Here is a 21,312-nt window from a genome sequence, read left to right as displayed (position 1 = left end):
TGCTCTTTTTAACCGACTGACACTCTTGCTGGCCTCTGCTCAGCCACCCACACGGATTGTTTGAAGGCTAGAAACACTGATCTGCTTGAGTATGAACCATTCTGGCAGGGGAGAATACGCAGGGAATTACATAAGGCCCTCCTTGCAACAGAATCTCACCCCAAATATATACAGCACATTTTCTTAAGCCCTTAGCATAAACAGGCAGTGGGGCTTATGCGGTAGAAGCAATCTCCTGATGTGTTGATATCAGATTCCCTTTTACAGCTCCTGGACATCGGGCCAGTGCGTTAGGTCTGCAGGACTAGCTTCCTGGTATAAGATGTGAGAAAGGCCACAGACTGGGGCAGCCAACATGATGCCTTCTTGATTTTGTTGGACTCCAGCTCTCAGCATCCCTGCCTATTAGCCATACTGGTTGGGGCAAATGGGAGTGTGAAATCCAAACTTGGAAGACATCACTGCCCCAGATGTCATATCTATGCCAGCCTTCATTACCTCCACTGGCTATGAAGCAATAAGCAGAAAGAACCTAACCCGGCTTGTGTCAATGGAAGTAGCCTGCTAGGTATCCCTGGTCCTCAAGTGTTTTGGACTTTAAACACCTAAAACAAAATGATGAACTTGACTCGCTTGTTAATAGGCAGTCAGTGCAAATCTTTCAACACAGCTGTAATACGTGCAAAGCTGGTTGTTCCACTGAGCATCCTAGCAGCTGCATTACAAACACACTACTATCCATCGGCTCAGCCTATTTTGCAGAATTAGTGTGATGTGAGAATAAAAATGAGCTCCATGAATGCTGCTGCTCCGAGTTCCTTGGAAGAAAAGTGGGAAACAGATGTTATGGCACTAGATATTATGGGGCATTTGTGAAGTCACTGTCCTGGAGTGATGAAACAGAAGCAAATATTCAGGCAGGACTTACTGTACTTGCTTTTCCCCCATTTAAGGACATAAGACAAATTACAGGATACAGAAACTTTTTATTAAACCTTTATTTCATTCTCAATTGTATTGTTACTCTTCAACACACAGCTGTTAAGGAAAAGATCACACAATCAGATTTTAGGGGGGGGGGTTTGCTTCCATGTTTTTCTGTTGCTCACTTTTATATTCCCAATAATGCTTTGCCACTTGAAGTTAAAGCCAGTTTTAAAATTGCTTTAAAGATGCTCCTCTGTCTTCTTTAAAAAAAAAAGTTTAAAAGAATAATCTACGGTGCCCAGCAGTATAACTAGTTGTGTTTGACTAGGTAACATACTACACAGATGTGACAGCAAAAGTCTGACAAATTGTGAGTACTGTTCCCTCTTTAATATTGTTGTTAGGCTGCAAGCTAGAGAAACAAGGTGGCATCTTTATCTTCTGGCTGGGCACTTTTGTATTTCATCCTTTCAAGGCAGAGAACAGTTAATTAACAAAATGGAAAAAAATATCAGAGAGGACAGGAAGTTCTGCAACTGAGCATCACGTGTAATTTGGATGCAAGGTAGTAGGAAGTGCTTACATAAAAGCCATGTGTAAGACACCGTCTTTCCTTTCCTTTCCCTTCTTGCAACTTACCCTGCAGGAAGAAATGCAAGGAAACCACGTTTAGGAGTCATCTGGCTGCACCTTTTCATTAGTGTATTAAAGAAACACCACCTGAAATCAAAATTAGTGCACAAAGCCACCCTATTTCCAGATGTGATCAAAGCTTCATCCCTTGTTTGTGGCAGCAGCAACAGCAGCAACAACAATCTGTTCCCTGTGCCATCTAGAAGAGAATTTAAGATTTACTCACAGAACCTAAGAGTTTACCAACAGCAGAAGTGGAAGATAGCTCTCATGGTTAGCAGCCATTGATAGATTTGTCCTCTGTCCATTTGTCTAACCCTTTTAAAGTCATTCAAGTTGGTGGCCATCACTACATAGCAGATCCTCACTACACAGTACAGTGGTACCTCGGGTTAAGTACTTAATTCATTCCGGTCTGAAACTGTTCTTAACCTGAAGCACCACTTTAGCTAATGGGGCCTCCTGCTGCTGCCGTGCCGCCAGAGCCCGATTTCTGTTCTCATCCTGAAGCAAAGTTCTTAACCCGAAGCACTATTTCTGGGTTAGCGGAGTCTGTAACCTGATTACCACTGTATATCTGGCATCCCCAACCTGCGGCCCTCCAGAAGTTTTGGCCTACAACTCCCATGAGCCCTAGCTAACAGGACCAGTGGTCAGGGATGATGGGAATTGTAGTCCAAAACACCTGGAGGGCTGAAGGTTGGGGATGCGTGCAGTATATCCATTATATTTTATCACAGTAAGTTTACACTGGCCCTAAAAGCAGTAGCTGAACCGGTGTTAAAACTAAGATGTCTAGCTGGATACATTTTAGATAAAAAAAATTATAGTAAGATTTGGATGATTTGAAAGCTCTTAGTTGAGAACTTTTTGGCCCAAAATGTACTAGCGTACCTTCAAATTCTTCCTAGGTTGGCAGGTACCCTTTCACTTGCCAGAATGCCTAGAACATCACTTTGTTGTGAGGGTGTTCTGTGGCCGGGGGAAATGATCATGAGCCCAGGAAGAGCACCAGGAAATTCCATGCCCTGCTCTCAAATTGTCAAGCGGTTTTTTGCAGTCTGCAAATGAAATTGCAAAAATGGGGAGCTTTTCATGCAGCATTAGAATTGGCACTTGAATCCCACTCATATACAGTACTTTTTTTTTTTTAAAGGAATCCCAAGAAAACTGATCAGCAGAATTGTAACTACTACAGGTGTCAATCGTTTAGTGTGGCAGCACCTTCACTTTCGAACTCCCTGCCTATTGATATCAAGTAGGTGCCTTCACTGTATTCTTTCCAGCACCTGCTAAAAACAGTCTTGTTTAGACGCTTTTAAATCTTAATTTATTTCAGTATTTCAACTTTTGTATATTTTAAAGTTGTGTTGTCACCCCCCTTTATCTTTTCGTAAACTGTTTTGAGGTTTTTTTTTGGTTACAAATCAAGTGGTGTATAGTTTATGAAATAAATACCATAATAAATAAGAAGGTGTGCACATGGTTGGAGACTTGCAGAACAGCCTAATCGTGCTTACTCAGAAGTAAGCCCTGCTCTGTTCAAAGGGCCTAACTCCCAGATAAATGTGCACAAGACTACAGCCTTAAGTAGAAAACTTTATTTGGATTCCCCCCTCTATTTTTAGAAGTATTTCCAGGTTCATAACTTATTTACTTTGCATTTCCCAAGTCAGCATTTCTAGTAAAAGAGGACAAAAAAGGACAAGTAATGGGGGTAGAAATTTTAAAATGAGGCATTAAGAGGTTTTGAAAAAGCATTTTCAGAACATATATAGAAGATAAAACGCAGTTACATGAAATACAAATTTAACTTTGGTTAAGAAGCCTTTAATACATTCTCACATTATGTTCCAAACACATTCAATGCCAATTTACCTTTGTTCATTGTTGAGATACTAATTTCATGATTATGTCCAAGGATAAGAGCCTCAGCTTTTTACTTCAGTGAGTAGATTATCGTAGTTAAGCAGCCATTAACTCCTACCTCATTGGGAGCACATATCTTGCATAATGTTAAAAATAAATGCTCTTATGCAGGAACAGAACAACGTATGTATGTATGTTAGTGGTATAGTGGCATGAAATGAAGTACATGATGCTCACTATGAAAATACTTTCGTGTAGAAAGCAATGAACTGATAGCATTTTTTCCTTTTGATGTATGGAATGATCTTGACCATTTTAAAAAAGGTAAAAAGGAAATCTTCCAATTTCAAAAAAACGCATACAGCTGGGACATTAGCTCATTTTCTTTCAAAAGAGCTCAATGGTATTTGGCAGCAGGCGGATCAAACAAGAAAACAAAAATTGTAATTTAGCAAGGTGCTACCTAAAATTTCCTGCTGATCTAGAAACCAAGGAACAACTCTATAAGGAGCAGTTTCCTAGTTGCTTCCACTTTAGTTGCTGACCTCAAAAAACTCACTAAACCACTCAAGTAATCCATTTGCCTACATACAACATATGCTTCTTCTAACAGACTTGTTTCCCCACCAAGCTCAAAGTGGTTATCTGCACCTAAGCAAAGTCTGAAGCAGTACATAGGCAACAGATTTTCAGGGATGCATTGGAGATCAGTCACAGGTGGTTGTGGCAAACACACATTCATTTCTACATGCTGCCATGGTCTCCAGTCCAGTTATTATCTCAGGTTTTTGCGGTGCTTTAAAGTTGTCCCCAGGACAAAGGAAAGCAAGCTTCCAGAAGCATGTCAGATACTGCTGCTGTAGATAGAGCGCATGCTTTTGTTTTTCTGTTGAGAGCATCTGTTGGCTAATGGTGGTAAGGATTCCCAACCCCCAACACAGCTACAATTTCGAAAATTTAGAATGCGAAAGAATGGGAGCATAGCAACAAAGGGGGAGGAATGCAAAAATTTCTCTCAGCGGTGAAGCTTAGTAAAGTTACTTTTTTCTTCACAGTAAAAGTTCTTGCTTCCCTGTTTCTCCCGTTACATTTGCACCTAACTATCAGTTCTACAACTGAGGGGGAAGTCATTCCAGCTGCTCTTGTGAAAGAAACAGGGCACACGCAGCCTCAGTGATGTCCCACGGGAATGTGCCAAACAACCCTCTCCTTGCTTTTATTTCTGCAATAATGACAGTAAATCAGGCTTGTTGACGCTTTTTATTGTGAGATGGGGAGTCTGGTAGAAAACTAGAAAATGACCATGATGTAACAAGGAACTTAAAAAAAAAAAAAGTTTCAGATTTGTAACTCACATACATGAATACAGGAACAAATTGGCACAGAAATGTTAAACATTGTTCCCAACACTGTTTAGAAGATTATTCTATCTTGGCTTAGCTAAGGAAATGAGTGTTTTATGGTTAGGCTAAACTCTTAATAAAACGGCAGAGCATCATGCTATTAGTCATACAGTGAATTTCAAAATTTAAGAGCTTTATATTAAAAACTGGGAAAAGGTAAAATGAATTGATTGCGATTGTAAAATTGATACATTCCCGTTTTAATTCTTCTCTTCTACAGTCCAAGGCAAGTATAAATGTTAACATAACACTGTTAAATCAAATCTCAATGCAAGAGAACCAATTGCATCTCTACTTTAAATCTTATCAACTTTCCAAATTTTCATACTAAAATATATTATTGTATTAATACAAACTACAGTATTATACACTACACTGTGTAATAAATAAAGAAATATAAAAATAAGACACATAAATATAAAAGTTTTCTAAAACTAAAAAGGTACATATGTCAGTAAGAAGGGTATTAATACTGCCAGGTTTGAAAACATACAGTACAAAATGTTGCACAGATCTAAAAACTAAAAGAAATAAAATAATACTGATAGGTTAAAATCAGCTAACATTGTCAATAAATGGGGTCCAGAATAACTAACATTTGGAAACATTTATGAGTCCAATAACATATGATGTATGCGTCTGAAATTAAGTGAACCAATAAAACAAATTAAAAATTTCCCTTCGTAATTACTATAGAGAAATTCTCCAAGTAAGTAATTAAAGAAAAAATAATACTGAAGAATTGCATTATGAAATGTACCAGTGCTTTTACTTTTCTGATGGCTAAGTGTTCTTCCCCCATGATTTTGTTTTATAGAAGTTCAATATAAATCAACAAATGCTAGTTATTGTAGGCCACACATTGGAGAAAGGCCGGTCAGAGCCTTTAAAATACTGAGAAATGGCACTTACAGCACACAAGGTCTTGCATAAGGCCAAAGGAGATACAAAGCTTCATGTCATATCCTTCATATTTTAAACTACATACTCCAGACACAATTACAAACACTGATTTTGACAACTTGGCTGTCCTCACCAGTATTAACACTGTTAGTCCCTGCAATCAGAACCCCACCACAATCTTTTCAAACTACATTTTCAACCACATGAGTAAGAAACTTCAATTCTTCTATCAGCTGCTTCCTTAAGGCTAACAATACACTTTAAATGAGAACATGTTCTACTAACAACATCTAAATGTTTTAAACTGCTACCTTCTAAGCTGAATTTACAAAGGTAGTCAAGCACTGTTTGGAACTGCATCATACCTTTCTGCTTAAGGGAATCTTGTAGTGCAGAAGTTCTCACATTTTAAAAATATAATAAAATACTGAAGCGGAATTAGCAGAATTGTTTCACTGATAAAATCAAAACAACGACAACAACATAAATCTCTCCCAATTGTACAGTTGAAAAATTGAACCAACAAAAAGAAAAAAAAGGGCGAAAAAAAGAAAAATGATTTTTGTTTTAATACTGATAAAAACAAACTGATGTCCAACACATATCAAATAAAACATGTTTCCTACAACATGTTAAATATCTGCTTCCAAAGTCACCATGTTCTTCTAATCTGTTTCAGGTCACAAACTTGTTCCTAACTTTGAAAAGTGTGAAAAATTACTAGGTTTGAGGTTCAGGCACACCTGGATATATATATTTTTTATATTTTCTGTTTTTTTTCCTTTTTTGTTACACAGTAGTGAACAGGAATCACAGTGCACAAGCTACTGTGCTTCCATGAAAAGCATGTAGAGTACAGAACAACCTTCATTGCCAGCCGAGATTTCTCTGCCTTGTACAAAACCACACCATCAGTTAAGCTTTATCTGCTGTCGATTCTGACATTGGCTCCTCTTTCTGTATATCTTCTTGTTTAGCACTGCTTTCTTCATTTACAGCTTCCTTATCCTTCCTGCTACCTTCACTTATTTCTTCCTCCTCTTCCTCCTCTTCGTCTTCCTCCTCCTCGTCTTCTTCTTCCTCCTCCTCTTCTTCCTCCTCTTGTAATTTCCCACATTCTTTTCCTTTTGGCGGTTCCTCCTCCATCTCTTTGTCTTCCTCTTCCTCCTCCTCCTTTTCGCTGTCTTCCTCTTCCTCCCTCGTCAAGCTCTCTCTCTCATCGGAGTCGAGCTGCGAGGGGGAAGCCCCGGGCCCAGCGTGCTCATTACTTAGCCGCTCCTGTGCCGCCTCTTCCTGTTCTGTGCTGTCGCGTTCCTCAGCTTCCCTTTTGCAGTAGGAGTAGCGATGATTCATGTGCTGGGAGTAGGACCCCGAGTGCGAAAAACGTTTGCCACATTTGTCACATTGGTAGGGCTTTTCTCCAGAGTGCAGTCGCATGTGTTCGATCAAATGATGCTTGTGTTTAAATGCCTTTTTGCAGATCCCACACTCATGAGGCCGCTTACCTGAAAAAGGAAAAACAATATAACTTCCAGGCGTGTGTGCTGGGACTCAATCACTGCACACACAATCAGAGGTCCCATGATTTGTTTGGTCTTTTTGAACAATTTTGTTCACCGTTTCACTCAAAGACAAAACTAAACATGGCTAACACTTTGACCACTGATAAACCTCTTAAAGAGTGGAGGTTGGGAGAGGCCTTTGGCCTCTAGTGTTACCTATATCTAACTGATCACTTTCTTTCTTGTTTTATCACTACAGTGGTACCTCTGGTTACGTACTTAATTCGTCCTGGAGGTCCGTTCTTAACCTGAAACTGTTCTTAACCTGAAGCACCACTTTAGCCAATGGGCCTCCTGCTGCCGCTGCGCTGCTGCTGCACGATTTCTGTTCTCATCCTGAAGCAAAATTCTTAACCTGAGGTAATATTTCTGGGTTAGCGGAGTCTGTAACCTGAAGCATATGTAACCTGAAGCGTATGTAACCCGAGGTACCACTGTAGTCATATTCACTTTTTAAAAATTTGCCTGTATCTAAATGAATTAGATACAACTTGTTATGTTCTTGTCTTGATCCATCAAGGCAGCTATATTGTCAGCCTTCTGTATCTGCAGTCAATGGAAATGGACACCTGGATGGGCAACCTTATCTGCACAATCTTGCTCCTCTGAACCCAATTTGGACAGGCTGGAGATGCCATTTTACATGAATGGTGAGGCATATTCTCACCTGTGCCTGACTAGTTGCCAATGACCACATTTGACTCTGGATGGATGTAATAAACTCAACCCGTGTACCTTCTTGTTCACATACCTGTGTGTTCATATTTATGTCTCAAGAGTGAGCTACTCTTCTGGAATATTTTGTCACACAAATCACAAGCATACATTCCATTTTCTGTCTTTCTCATCTTCTTCTTCGGTGGTGTGGAATCCGAATCATTCTGATCCTCTACATTTGATACACCTTCTGAGCTAGTGTCTTGTCTTTCATCCTGAGAAATCAAGGAACAACATTCTTACACCTGCTGAAATGCAGTGAACACAACAGGCAGTATGAAGTTATTTTTTTACATTTTGGTAAAATCATTTAAATAACAACCACATTTATGTAGCAACATCTCTCTCTTTTTAATGAACCTACCACTCCAGTTTTGCTAATAATTGGGGGCCATGAAGATTTAGGTTAAATAATTGCCTGATGTTCAGGCTTTCAAGTAGAACAGAGAAAGCTATTCTATAGTTAAGAAGGCAGATATCAAAGGCAAGAATGTTATAGACTAAAAAATTGTAAGAAGGCACTTCGGCAATGTGTTCATTTAGCTTTCTCAAATGTTTTTAGCAGTAGTGTATAGGTGCTCCAGATTTCACTACTTTGATACCAGTTATGAAGAAGTAAAATGATTTTCCAATGTACTATATGCGTTTAAGTGTTGTTTAATTTCACTCTCAATTATCTGCATATATTTCTAATGCATTGCCAATGAACCTGTGCTAAAAGTTCATCCTCGACTATTAAGGCGAAACCCCCCAAAAGTCATTTCAATTCCAGCATTAATGGTATCAACAAGCTAAAAAAAGGAGACTTTCTAGCAATGCATCTTAATAATAATGTGATCACTACATAATCAGTCACCTAGAAACTGATTTCCCTCAGTCTAGGTTGGCTTTTCCTGCCTGGACTGTGTTAAGAATCCATGTTAGCAGCAGTCAGACAGTTTCCTGTAACCAAACTACAGCTGGGATGAGTCCTTGCTAGGGAGAGTAGCACTGGTTGAGGTGTCTGTAGCACACCTGACTAATAACCAGGCTAGAGTTTATATAACCCAGGCATAGGCAAACTCGGCCCTCCAAATGTTTTGGGACTATAACTCCCATCATCCCTAGCTAACAGGACCAGTGGTCAGGGATGATGGGAGTTGTACTTCCAAAACATCTGGAGGGCCGAGTTTGCCTATGCCTGATACAACCCATTCACACTCTCTGCCTTTGACTTCATCTGCCCTTATTGCCATTTAATCTGACTGGCTCTGGCAACAACATCATGGAATAACATCTTAGACACCCGCAAACAGAATCATATGGCTTATTCGGCTGATTAAAAGGCAAAAAGGCATTTGGCTAAATGAGGATGATGGAGATGGAATATGGCACTATAATCAAGCAGTAACCAGAAAACTGTAACAATATAAAAAAGCCACGAAACAATGCAATTATTGGGCAGATCAGTATTTTGCAGTAGCATGCACATTCCTTTAGGAATGATCAAAATTAGAGAATATTCAGTAAAGGGCTAAGAATTTGGTTACATAATTAGAAAATGCAGGAATTGATTGTTAAAATACCCCCCAAAATATTTTGGAACGTGCCTCAGAATATAATGGACACAGGTCAAAGGTGTGTAACATTACCATTGTAGAGCCTATGATAAGTCACGTTGTGTAGGCATGGCCACATGGAAAAGGAAATTGCAATACCAGACTCAAATTCTTGTCGTCGTCTGCATCTAGTCCACAGTAAAGCTAAATGGTGTCTGGCGTATGGAATGAAAGGCCTTGCTTACATTAAGTGTGTGGTATTTGCACAGAAAATTCATTCTAACTCGTATTAGCTAAATGCAGCTAGTCAGAATAATTTAATATTAGCAAAATGAACACTTCATTCCCCCAACATTATTTTGTGACTTTATATGTTTGCCTCATTAATTAAAATACATAATCATATATTGGTTCAGGTACCTGACTTCCATTGGCCTGCATCTGTTTTGGTGTTTCTTGAACTGTAGGGTTAACGGTGGTTGAATACGTATAAGCTACCTGTGGGATAAGAATGGTTTGCTTATTGGCAGCAAGAGCTCGTAAGCATGGAACACTGTTCTGGTCAGCAATGGCAACAATTGTAGGTAACTGGGCAGTGACTGTAGGTATAGCAATATTAATGGGATTGGCACTTGGTGGGATTACATTTACAACTGGTTCAGAGTCTGTAATACTGCTGTCCTTTTGCGGTTCTTTTTTTGCACAAGTCAAGTTCAATGGTTCTTCTTGGACAGAATAAGCACTGTTCTGGTAAACACTAGTTATAGTAGATCGCTCTAATGTTTCTCCATGTTGCTTTGGTAGTGAAAGGTCAAGAGGTTCTATTTGTGGCTCTTCCTGGACACCTTCATTAAGGTACACGTAACCCTGTGAATTTCTAGATGAAGAGAGGTTAAGGGGTGATGGGGATGCTGTGTTACTCCGCGAACCATTCTGAGCTGATCCTGTTGATACAGTCTGTGGTTTATCTACCTTGAGGGAGCTTTCAGAATTAGACGTGCCGTCCTGGTGTTCATTTGCCGTTTCCAGTCCTGCGCGGTCATCATTATCCACAGAATTTTTTAATTTGTCAGGTTCAGGGGAAGATGGTCCTGATGATGGTACAGAAATTTGGCCAGCTTGCATTTTTTCAAACCACTTTTTTACTACATCCAATGGCAAATTTACCGAGTCGGCAATTTTTGAGAGCTCTTCTGAGCTTGGTTGTGCATTTAATGCATAATAGGCTTTTAGAATGGATAAAAGATTTTTTAGAGGGGGTTGGCCAGGAGATAGATTAGCCTCCCCTGTTTCTGGTGAAACAGAGGGTTCGGACTTCTCAGCATCTGCACTGCTGAGCTGAGATGGCTGAGTGGGATTTCTGATATCATGGTGCTTTGATTCTTGAAGTGCATTGGATTCTCCTGGGCAGTCGTCACGAAGAAGGCAAGTGCTATCATTGGTCTCTCCATCAAAGCTTTTTTCTTTCTCCGATTTCACCCTAAGATCTTCTGGCAACTTTTCGATTTTGCAGCTGTTTGTTGGGGTGGGGTTTTCTTTTTTCAGATTCTGTGGCACGACCTGAAGTTGGCTAGGTTGTTCCAAACTGTAGTTGATGATAATTTTGGTTGTCCCATCTTGATCAACCAAAGGAAGACTGATAGCTGAAATGAGGGAATGTCCAGCTTGCTGTATGGATGCAGTGTTGATTGTTTCTTGTTCTTTGGATGTAAGAAGATTGGCGTGACTGTTCTCCAACACTTGTTTTATTACATTGCCATCAACGGCAACTTTAAGTACATTTTGAATGTCACTTAAGTTGATACTTATTGGAGACACCAGACCAACGGTTGGCAAAACAACAGCTTGCACCACACCCTGAGGAGAACTGGTTGCCTGTAACGGGCCACCACCACTAAAAACCCCGTTTTGCAAAGGGGCTGAACAGTTGATTCCTGAAGCAACCACTATGGGCTTGAATTCATAATCCACAGGTTCAGTTTTAATTTGGTTAATGGGAAGCTGTTCTTGTAACGGCTTATTCTCTATCTTTTGTCGTACTTGTGGTCTTGCTGGGCTACCCGGCGATGCAGAAAGGGAAGGGGAAGAGCACTGAGATGTCTTGAGCCCTGATCGTGCCCGGCCATTCACAGGCACCAAACCAATACATTTCTTACTGCTTATGTGAGAGCTGTAGGAACCAGAATGGGAAAAACGTTTCTTGCAGTTTGGGCACTCATATGGCTTCTCTCCTATAGAGGTATAAAAAAAAGAAAAAGAAAAAAGCCATTATAATCTAGGAATCTGAACTAATAAATTATAGCTTGGATTGAAAGAGTCTGGAAGGATAATAGCTGCAAGCACAAGAGCTCAGACACTGGTACAAAAAAGTAGGCTCTACAGCAATCATGCTTCCATATGATATGGAACACTTTGTATGTAGCTTCACTTTATTTGCACAACACTCTAACTTGCATCAGCAGAAAGTGCTTTTCACATGTGGAAGGACACCTTGGATCCGGCGCAATAATCTGCTCAGCAGCTCCTCAAAATCTACAGATGCAAAAGTAATGATAAGCCAATTCATATGCACACATATACTACCCTTTCAAGTAACTTTGCACCAAAGCCTTCAAAAAACAATGCAAAAGGCACAATCCAATGAATGTTAGCTATCGCTAAATCCCTTCAATGGTACTTAAACATTTAACTATGCATTTTCTCTCCAAAGGTAGGGATTTAATCACCACTAATTTTTTCTGGACTGTACTACATTTTCTATGGGGGGGGGGGGAAATCAAGATTTCACACATTTATAAAATCTGCATATCATCTAAGTGTCCAACAGCTCATCTGTTCAGCTGAACCAATACATGGCATTGTACACCCTGCCCCCGATCCAGAAAAGGGCAAAAGAAGTTTTTTTTAAAGGCAAAATCCAAGAAATGGATGGCACATGACAGCTATAGCTGCATGAACCAAACATTTAACCAGCCAAAAGAAAATAGCTGCGCTTGCTGTTCCATAAATGCTTGCTCCAGAGGTAATACAGTAATTTATCTCAGGTAGGATCTGTAACAGTTTTTGTGGTTTTGCTTGCAGAAGCTGATTGAACATTATATTTGGATGTTATTTGTATTTTCTCGTGCAAGGTATAAAACAGAGTGGCTGGGGAAACCCAGCCAGATGGGCGGGGTATAAATAATAAAATTATTATTATTATTATTATTATTATTATTATTATTATTATTATTATTATTACCCATGAATGGAAAATACCTTTGGATACAACCCAACAGCAATAAGTATAAACTTTAAAATCACCACTTCTCAGTACCAACACTGGATATCCAATGGCTGAAACAACTTAGTGCCACCTTACAATTTAGGCAGAACAAGGGTCATACAGTCGAACAGCTTTGATAATGTACAGTAAACCTTCTTTATTGAGCCTCCTTAACATATTTTATGTGCTTTCACTATATCTTACCTAATTGCTGACAAATTATGTTCAACACACCAAAACACATAATTTATGCTGCAGGCTATAATTTGGTATAGTTTTGACATAGCAAGTGGTATGCAACACTTTATACTGACAAGCAGGACTTAAGATATTTACCACTGTGGATTCGTAGGTGTTCCTTTAAGTGATGTTTATATTTGAAAGCTTTTCCACATTCAGTGCACTTGAATTTTCGGTTACCACTAGATTGAGTTACATGTCTCTGTAAGACAGAATGTGGATATCAATCAGAAGATAAAGAGAAAACAGGTATAACGAAACACACAAGTGAGGAATCTCTTATTTGCAATAGAAAAAAAAAGATAAAATTTTAATAGAGTTAAAAAAAATCATCAGGTGATTGAAGATATTGCTTGTGAAATACAAACTAGCAAGAAAACGGGTGAGCAAAGTTAGAAAAATAAGCCACAAAATAATTTTGCCCTCTATCAAAATTTCAGGTAGAGACTGTATTGGCATTTTACATGTCTAGGAAATTCAACAAGGCATTCCCTTATTCTATTTGTAAAAGACATCCAAAGAATCTGGGTTATGAGACAAAGAAACATTAAAGCCTGTTTAAATTTTAATTATTTGACTTGATTTTTCCATTTACATGCTTCCGGCTCTTACTGTTGGCCTCGAATTCCTTTATGTAACGACATCACAGGGCTGCTCTAGGGAAGATGGTCCAGTAACAAATGCACTCAGTCACAAATCATTCTCCAAATAAATACACAGAAATCATATTTCAAAAGTTAGTAGAGCTCACATATAACTAATAATCAGCATTAATAAGTTATGTTGAAGCCATGTAACTATCTTGTAAATAAAGAACCAGTCAACACATCCTAAAATATGTGCAATATGATTTAGCCCTTCAGGCTTACTTATTTTTTAGGACGCAACAGATAAGACATGGAATTGAGATATTTATGCAAGAGTTGTCTTTGTAGTAGGTAATGTTTTTACTATTCAGGGGGAAATTTGTTCTTTCTTGCATTTAAAATGTTTTTATTAAGCACACACAAATTGGATTCAGCTAAGTTCAAAGTTACATAAGAGTTAAGATTCCAGAAATCCTTGTCTACCTTGATACTTGAGAAACTTTCGGGAAATAAAAAAAGATGTATCAAGCAGCTTTCAACCTTTACACTGTATAATTCACTTTGATCTGAGCTGCTTCAGTCAAGTTTCCACAATTCAAAGGTGCCCAGGGCTCCAGTCTGCATTTGGTAGAAGCTGCATATGCTCATTCATGACTACTCAAAATAGTATCCCACAAGGCTGGTAGGTATGAGAAAATACATGCAATTCTGCCAATGAAGTGGATACATTTTTGCCCCCCATCTACTATAATTTGTTGCACCAACAAGGGATGCAGGGAAAACACTTCTATGAAATGGAACAAAACAATGGAGTCCCACACCAGAAAGGGCTGCCCAGCTGACTGCAATATTCGGAAAAACAGCCCATACCTGGCATTGAAGTGAATGTACAGGGCAATATGCAGAATTGTCTTGTTATTGGGGTGAATTTGCTTTAACAAAAAGAAATTCAGTTCACAGGAAACATGGTATCAGGAAACAAACAAAAAAAAATGTGCAAAGGTACTATTTTACTACGTTATATACTAGTCCTAATTTATTGAATCACAAGCCAGTCTTTTAAAGTTGGGGACATAGATTTAAAGCTTGTGATTAATTTCCCCATTGAACTTAACAGTGCTTATTTATGGATTTTTGTATCCCTATAAATGCTCATCTGAATTAGGCATTTTGCTAAAGTTTTGCATTGAAATCTCCCCCATTATCTTTAATGGAACAGGACTGGACCGGCAGTTCCCATGGCAGACTCTCCAGTGCAGCTTTCCAACAGAGAAGAAACAAGTGAAGGTTCCTGATTTGAAATCGTGACCCACAGCTATGGATCCCCTAACAGATACCAGGAGGCAGAGAAAATCCATGAAATATTGCAGGCAGTTATAAATACAGTGGTACCTCGGGTTAAGTACTTAATTCCTTCTGGAGGTCCGTTCTTAACTTGAAAGTGTTCTTAACCTGAAGCACCACTTTAGCTAATGGGGCCTCCTGCTGCCATCGCGCCACCGGAGCACAATTTCTGTTCTCATCCTGAAGCAAAGTTCTTAACCTGAGGTATTATTTCTGGGTTAGCGGAGTCTGTAACCTGAAGTGTATGTAACCTGAAGCATATGTAACCCGAGGTACCACTGTAATTAAAATAAACGACTGGCTGTTTGCTAAGTACGCACAACAGAGGGATCAACTTTGTGTTAAAGGCAGTAAGACATCAAAAGCATGAGTTACTATTCAGCCCTTTAATAAGTTAAGGTGCTGCTCTCATCACCATAATCGCAATAGCAAAGTGAAGTGAATCGTTATATATACGGCCTCGGCCCAGTATACCTGAAGGAGCGTCTCCAGCCCCATCATTCAGCCGGGACACTGAGGTCCAGCTCTGAGGGCCTTCTGGCGGTTCCCTCCTGCGAGAAGTGAGGTTACAGGGAACCAGGCAGAGGACCTTCTCGGTAGTAGTGCCTGCCCTGTGGAACACCCTCCCATCCCATCAGATGTCAAGGAAATAAACAAATATCCGACTTTTAGAAGACATCTGAAGGCAGCCCTGTTTAGGAAAGTTTTTAATGTTTGATTATTTATTTTTAATATTTTGTTGGAAGCCGCCCAGAGTGGCTGGGGAAACCCAGCCAGATGGGCAGGGTATAAATAGTAAATTATTATTATTATTCCCCCAGTTGTATAAATAACTGAGACTGGGATCTGAACTTGGCAAGGGTCAGTGAACAAATTAATGGTTCAAACAGATAGTGCTCATCAATCAATCAATCAATCAATCAATTAATCAGGCCTACAAATGTTCTATATGCCCTATAGGGCATTATGTATATCTTACAAAGAGGCCTCTGCTGAGTCCAAAAGTTGTTTTAAAAGAAACCTTTCAGCCCCAAAGTGGGGGTTTGGGGTATGTGTACAAGAAAACTCCATTGCCCCCCCCCCCCCCAATTCATGGTCCTGCCCATGATGACAATCACATTTTCAGCTCTTGCTGGGTGGCATTTTTCTGTATAAACTCATAAGACTGCAGAGGGAGGACAGGAAGCATAACCCTCACTCTGACTTCATGGGGCTTCAGACGTCTTCCTTCTGGAGTACTGCGGGATGCCCAAGAGAACCAGGAATCACCAGCAGCAGTAAATCTGCCCCACCTCAACACATTGCCACTCCCAAATCCAGCCCAAGAACAAAATAGTGAAGTGTGTGTGTATGAAAGGCATTTTGCCCAACACTAAATCAAACACTGTCGTGACTATGAAACTTAAATTCTTAAGGGCATGGAAGAGACATGATGTCCTTATACTTTTTATAAGACCACTCTTATACTTTTTAGACAGGGAAAACATGCGCAAGAAGAACTTGGAACTAAGGAGATGCAGTGTTCCTGGTCTCTAGGTAGCTGTTCCACCTATGCACATTTCTTCCATGCTGAGGGCCACTTTATACATAGTGGTCCCCAGGTGATCACACCTGGAGCACATTGAAGCTGCCACTGAGTTAACAATATATAAGGCAGAGCACCCAGGGAGGCCTCTGCACCATGTGAACAACGTAGACATGGAAGACTTGTTTTCATGTCACAAATCATTGTGACTCACACAAGTCACAATGGCTGCATATACCATATTTTTCGCTCTATAAGGCGCACCAGACCACAAGACGCACCTAGTTTTTGGAGGAGGAAAACAAGAAAAAAAATATTCTGAATCTCAGAAGCCAGAACAGCAAGAGGGATCGCTGCACAGTGAAAGCAGCAATCCCTCTTGCTGTTCTGGCTTCTGTGATAGCTGTGCAGCCTGCATTCGCTCCATAAGATGCACACAAATTTCCCCTTACTTTTTAGGAGGGAAAAAGTGCGTCTTATAGAGCAAAAAATATGGTATATATCTGGTACTCAGTCCCCAAACAGGAGCACTTGGCAGGCCATGCAATGTAAATAAGCAATACAGTAATTCTGCAAATTGCAGATAAAATGCAAGCTGGCTTCTAGACGATAAAGGCTCATAACGTATAAGTGATTTAGCAACTCAGTTGTATTTCATATATACATTCCAACTCTTATTGGGCATTGCTATAAATAAATGAGAAGGAATCATAATAAATAGCAAAGTCATTCTTGGCAAGTCATCCTTGTTAGAATGCCATGTTCTTGAAAAGGTTTCTTGGGATCCCTTTGTCAGAGATTCATGACAAGAAAGCATTTTGTCAGGTTTCCAACGTCAAGGATAATGGACTTGGAAGAAATTTTGGAACACCTACTTTATGAATCAGGAAAATGCAAGTGAAGCTATGTTACAAATGTGCAACCAATAAGAATATCTATCTATCATCTATCTATCTATCTATCTATCTATCTATCTATCTATCTATCTATCTTTAGGAATATATAGAAATATTTATAGGAAAATATGTATATTCCTGTTTATGTAAATATGATATTTGAAGCAGAAGTTACTAGCCACAAACCCGTCTAAGAAATATACAAAGTTCACATATTTTGGTTGCTTCCAAACATAGAACAAACCACACTGAACCAATAAAAATGAGTAGTCTATTTATTTATCTATTTAATTTATTAAATATTTACCGCCATTCATCTGAGGATCACAGGGCAGCTGACAGTATTCTGCCACAAAGTTTGAATTTTCTTGCCACAAGTTACTGTTTTTCTTAAACATATTATGCGGTTGCCCTAAACCATTAGTCTTAAGAGGGGAAATGTCCAGTAGAAATGTTAGAATTCAGCACAGTAGCCTTGGGAGGGGGTGGGGATTGCTCTGAAAAACAGATATTCATCTTTTAATAAATAAAAAATATTATCTATTTTATGTTGACCAGGTGTTGGCAGCTGACCATATTATTTGCAAGACACTGTGTATTGTTTGTATATTGGCTGCCTGCCAGAACATCTCTGAGGTGTGATATCTATACAACAATCTGCAATCACTCGTGCAATTGCTGTAGCGGCATCTGCATGGTGTCAGGAGCAGCGATGGCCCCAGGTTACTCATCTCTCATGATTTTAGTTCTACAACGTGCTTCACTGCTCTACATCATGGGTGGTATCATTTCACAGCTTTATTAGTGGAGATATTTCTGTAAGTCTTTCCCTTCTGTAACTATCAACACCTTTCCCCTACAGAACTTGGTTTAACAAAAGTTATCACATCACCTGCCCTCTCTTGTTATCTGTGACTAGTATACCGATAATTCTCTATACGAAGCCCTGAGGCTTTTGATCAGCAACAGAATCCAGAAATGAGCAAGAGAAAATAAACATAAGATATTAGTGTTATTTTCACCTAAGGATTCTAATAAAATCATCTTAGCCCAGTCATGCAGCCAATGCAAAATGCCCTGGTAAAAATGCTTTGCTAAAAGCTGTTAGCGTCTGGATTCAGCTAAGTAGGTGTGTTAACGGGAGCCAGTGCAATGGGTCCTGCTATAGGGCAACAGGACTTTCCTTCCTTTGCATTGCTCCCCAGTTGGCTCTGGGGATATGCACCACAACAGTGCATAAGGGCAGAAGAAGAGACCGTCCCATTGGGCAAGCTGAAATTTTTACATTGATAGAACTATCAGAAGAGCACAACATCACATTGCTCCTGTTATTCTAACAGCACATTGTTGAACATATATCAAGGCAAGTATACTCTAAACACACTTATATACTCAAATGAACACAATACCAAAATCGTTTAAGTTTCAAACAGTGCATTGGATGTGAACTTTATCACTTACTTGATCTCTTCCTGATTTATGTGATGTCATATGGCGTTCAAGTTGTGTTCTATATGCAAACGTGTAACTGCATAAGGAGCAACTAAAGTTATCTTCATTTTTTTCATGGCGATATTTAATGTGTTCTTTCAGAGAGGTAAAGCGTTTGTACCCTCTATCACAGTAAGGGCATGTAAGCAGCTGGGAAAATGCATCTGGCGTGCCTGAAGAAGAATAAGGAAACATTTTAGGGGACTAATTGTTGCAGCATAGTGAATCAGTACATTTAGGGCAACATCCAAAACCGTCCACATGAAAATCCACTTGCACAATGGGACTCTTGGTTTTTCTCCCCTCCCTCCAGTTCAACATACACCCCAAACCTGAAGAGCAGATTTGGGACTGCACGGGGGGAGGGAAAAGCCCTGTTGTGTAGATGGATGCCTGCTTGCACTGCCCTGACTCTTTCTTTAAGGATATAAATTGTAAATAGATATCTAACAAGTTCTGAATTTCTTAGGATAGCCTTGATGAATGGTGAAATGACCCAATAGCAATGGGAAAGGAAATTCTACACCCACACTGACGCATACCCTACTATACCACAAATGCTATTTTCTACATATCCAGTCAGAAGTCCTAATTACTTTAATGATGCTTACTCCCAGGTACATGGGTACAGGATCACTCTGAGTTCCTTTAAAACTGACTTAAAGCTTCCAAGTCACTCACCATAGCTCTTCAACTGTTCATTTTCATATTTTGATCAGGGCTAACTCACTGGCTACTTTTCCCAGTAGTGATGTATGGAAGTGAGAGCTGGACCATAAAGAAGGCTGATCGCCGAAGAATTGATGCTTTTGAATTATGGTGCTGGAGGAGACTCTTGAGAGTCCCATGGACTGCAAGAAGATCAAACGCATCCATTCTTAAGGATATTAGCCCTGAGTGCTCACTGGAAGGACAGATCGTGAAGCTGAGGCTCCAATACTTTGGCCACCTCATGAGAAGAGAAGACTCCCTGGAAAAGACCCTGATGTTGGGAAAGATTGAGAGCACAAGGAGAAGGGGATGACAGAGGACGAGATGGTTGGACAGTGTTCTTGAAGCTACAAACATGAGTCTGACCAAACTGCGGGAGGCAGTAGAAGACAGAAGTGCCTGGCGTGCTCTGGTCCATGGGGTCACGAAGAGTAGGACACGACTAAACAACAAGAACAACAACTCACAATAACTTTGTGGGGGTTTTACCGAACACTTCTAATTTCTTTATAAAAGAATACAAACTGGCTACTAATACTAGTAAAGCTAGCCAACCCTTTAAAAAGTAGTTTTATTTTGAAGATATTTCACAGTGGTTAATACTAAGGTTTTTTTATGGAGTGCCATAAAAAGGCACTTCCTTTTAATTTGGAATTTACTGCTGTAAATTAACATCACATAAAATTTCAAAAGCATTTAATATATGGTTCATTCCATATCAAGTGATCCAACTTTTTTACCTCATGTCATCCAATTTTCTTAATATTGTGTACGCTTGTTGAATGATCAAAACCAAATTTAAATCTAAATTTTTAATTTTTCATCTCATCCCATTTTTGACTTACGAGGGTTTGAAATTTCAAAAAATTGAACTCAAAAACAGGATGAGATGAAAAATTAAAATTTTCCATTTAAACTTAGTTTTGATCATTCAACAAGTGTACAAAATATTGAGAAAATTGAATGACAAGAGGTAAAAAAGTTGGATCACTTGATATGGAATGACCCATACAATAGACACCGTAAAGTATAGTTTGGCAGGCACCTTATCCAAAGGATTACAATGAGACATAGTTGAAATCTGAGATCAGATTACTTGACTTCGCCAGTCCCCAGCCCTTAAAAGAAGCCATGGGGACAGGGAGCTCTGATTTTGATCAGAACCGTGGCATTTGAGGAAGTATTTAGCCCTGGAGTACCCAGTACAGTAGCCTTGGGCATCACAATGCCTCCAGACATCATTCATGGTGGCTGAGCCCCTCCGCACCTTCCAATGTGCTAGACAGAGAAGAGCAGGCCTCCACCTGCCCAACGCTCTTCCCTTCCTTTTCCTCAAAATGCCCCAGAGCCCTAGGCAGGGCCAGACACATTTTCATAGAAAAGGAAGAGCCCATGCTTCAGTTTGCAGACACCAGCAGAAACGCTTTCAGGAAAGAAAAAGAAGGGGGACCCTACCGCTGACTTGTAAGTTTGGAAGATTCGATGCGTGTTTTGCTTTTTCCTTGGTGGATGTTTGGGATGGGTGGATTTGTGTGTGTGCGTGTTCAGTGGGGTGATTAGGGCTCGTCTTCTGCCTGCCCTTTTTAAATACAGGGGTTACCTGCCCTCAGCCAGTGTGGTGTAGTGGTTAAGAGCGGTAGACTTGTAATCTGGTGAACGGGGTTCGCTTCTCCGCTCCTCCACATGCAGCTGCTGGGTGAC

At 39.7% G+C, this 21,312-nt stretch overlaps 1 protein-coding gene across 3 annotated transcripts in view; it reads right to left on the bottom strand.

The window, feature by feature from the left end:
* Positions 1-4,675: 4,675 nt before the first annotated feature.
* ZEB1 (zinc finger E-box binding homeobox 1) overlaps positions 4,676-21,312 on the bottom strand; it is a 75,763-nt gene continuing 59,126 nt past the window's right edge. For all 3 annotated transcript variants that reach the window (XM_083406140.1, XM_083406141.1, XM_083406142.1), the window contains exons 5-9: positions 18,871-19,073; positions 13,154-13,259; positions 9,973-11,783; positions 8,049-8,229; positions 4,676-7,240 (exon numbers count right to left, since the gene is read on the bottom strand). In XM_083406140.1, the coding sequence (XP_083262266.1) occupies positions 6,651-7,240; positions 8,049-8,229; positions 9,973-11,783; positions 13,154-13,259; positions 18,871-19,073 (2,891 nt within the window). In that variant the 3' untranslated portion in view covers positions 4,676-6,650. The remainder of the gene's footprint in view (positions 7,241-8,048; positions 8,230-9,972; positions 11,784-13,153; positions 13,260-18,870; positions 19,074-21,312) is intronic.

Source organism: Podarcis tiliguerta (genome assembly GCF_965153285.1).
Source record: "Podarcis tiliguerta genome assembly, chromosome: 12".
NCBI lineage: Eukaryota > Metazoa > Chordata > Lepidosauria > Squamata > Lacertidae > Podarcis > Podarcis tiliguerta.
Note: the sequence above shows the minus strand (reverse complement) of the source record. Positions and strands in the feature narration are given on the sequence as shown.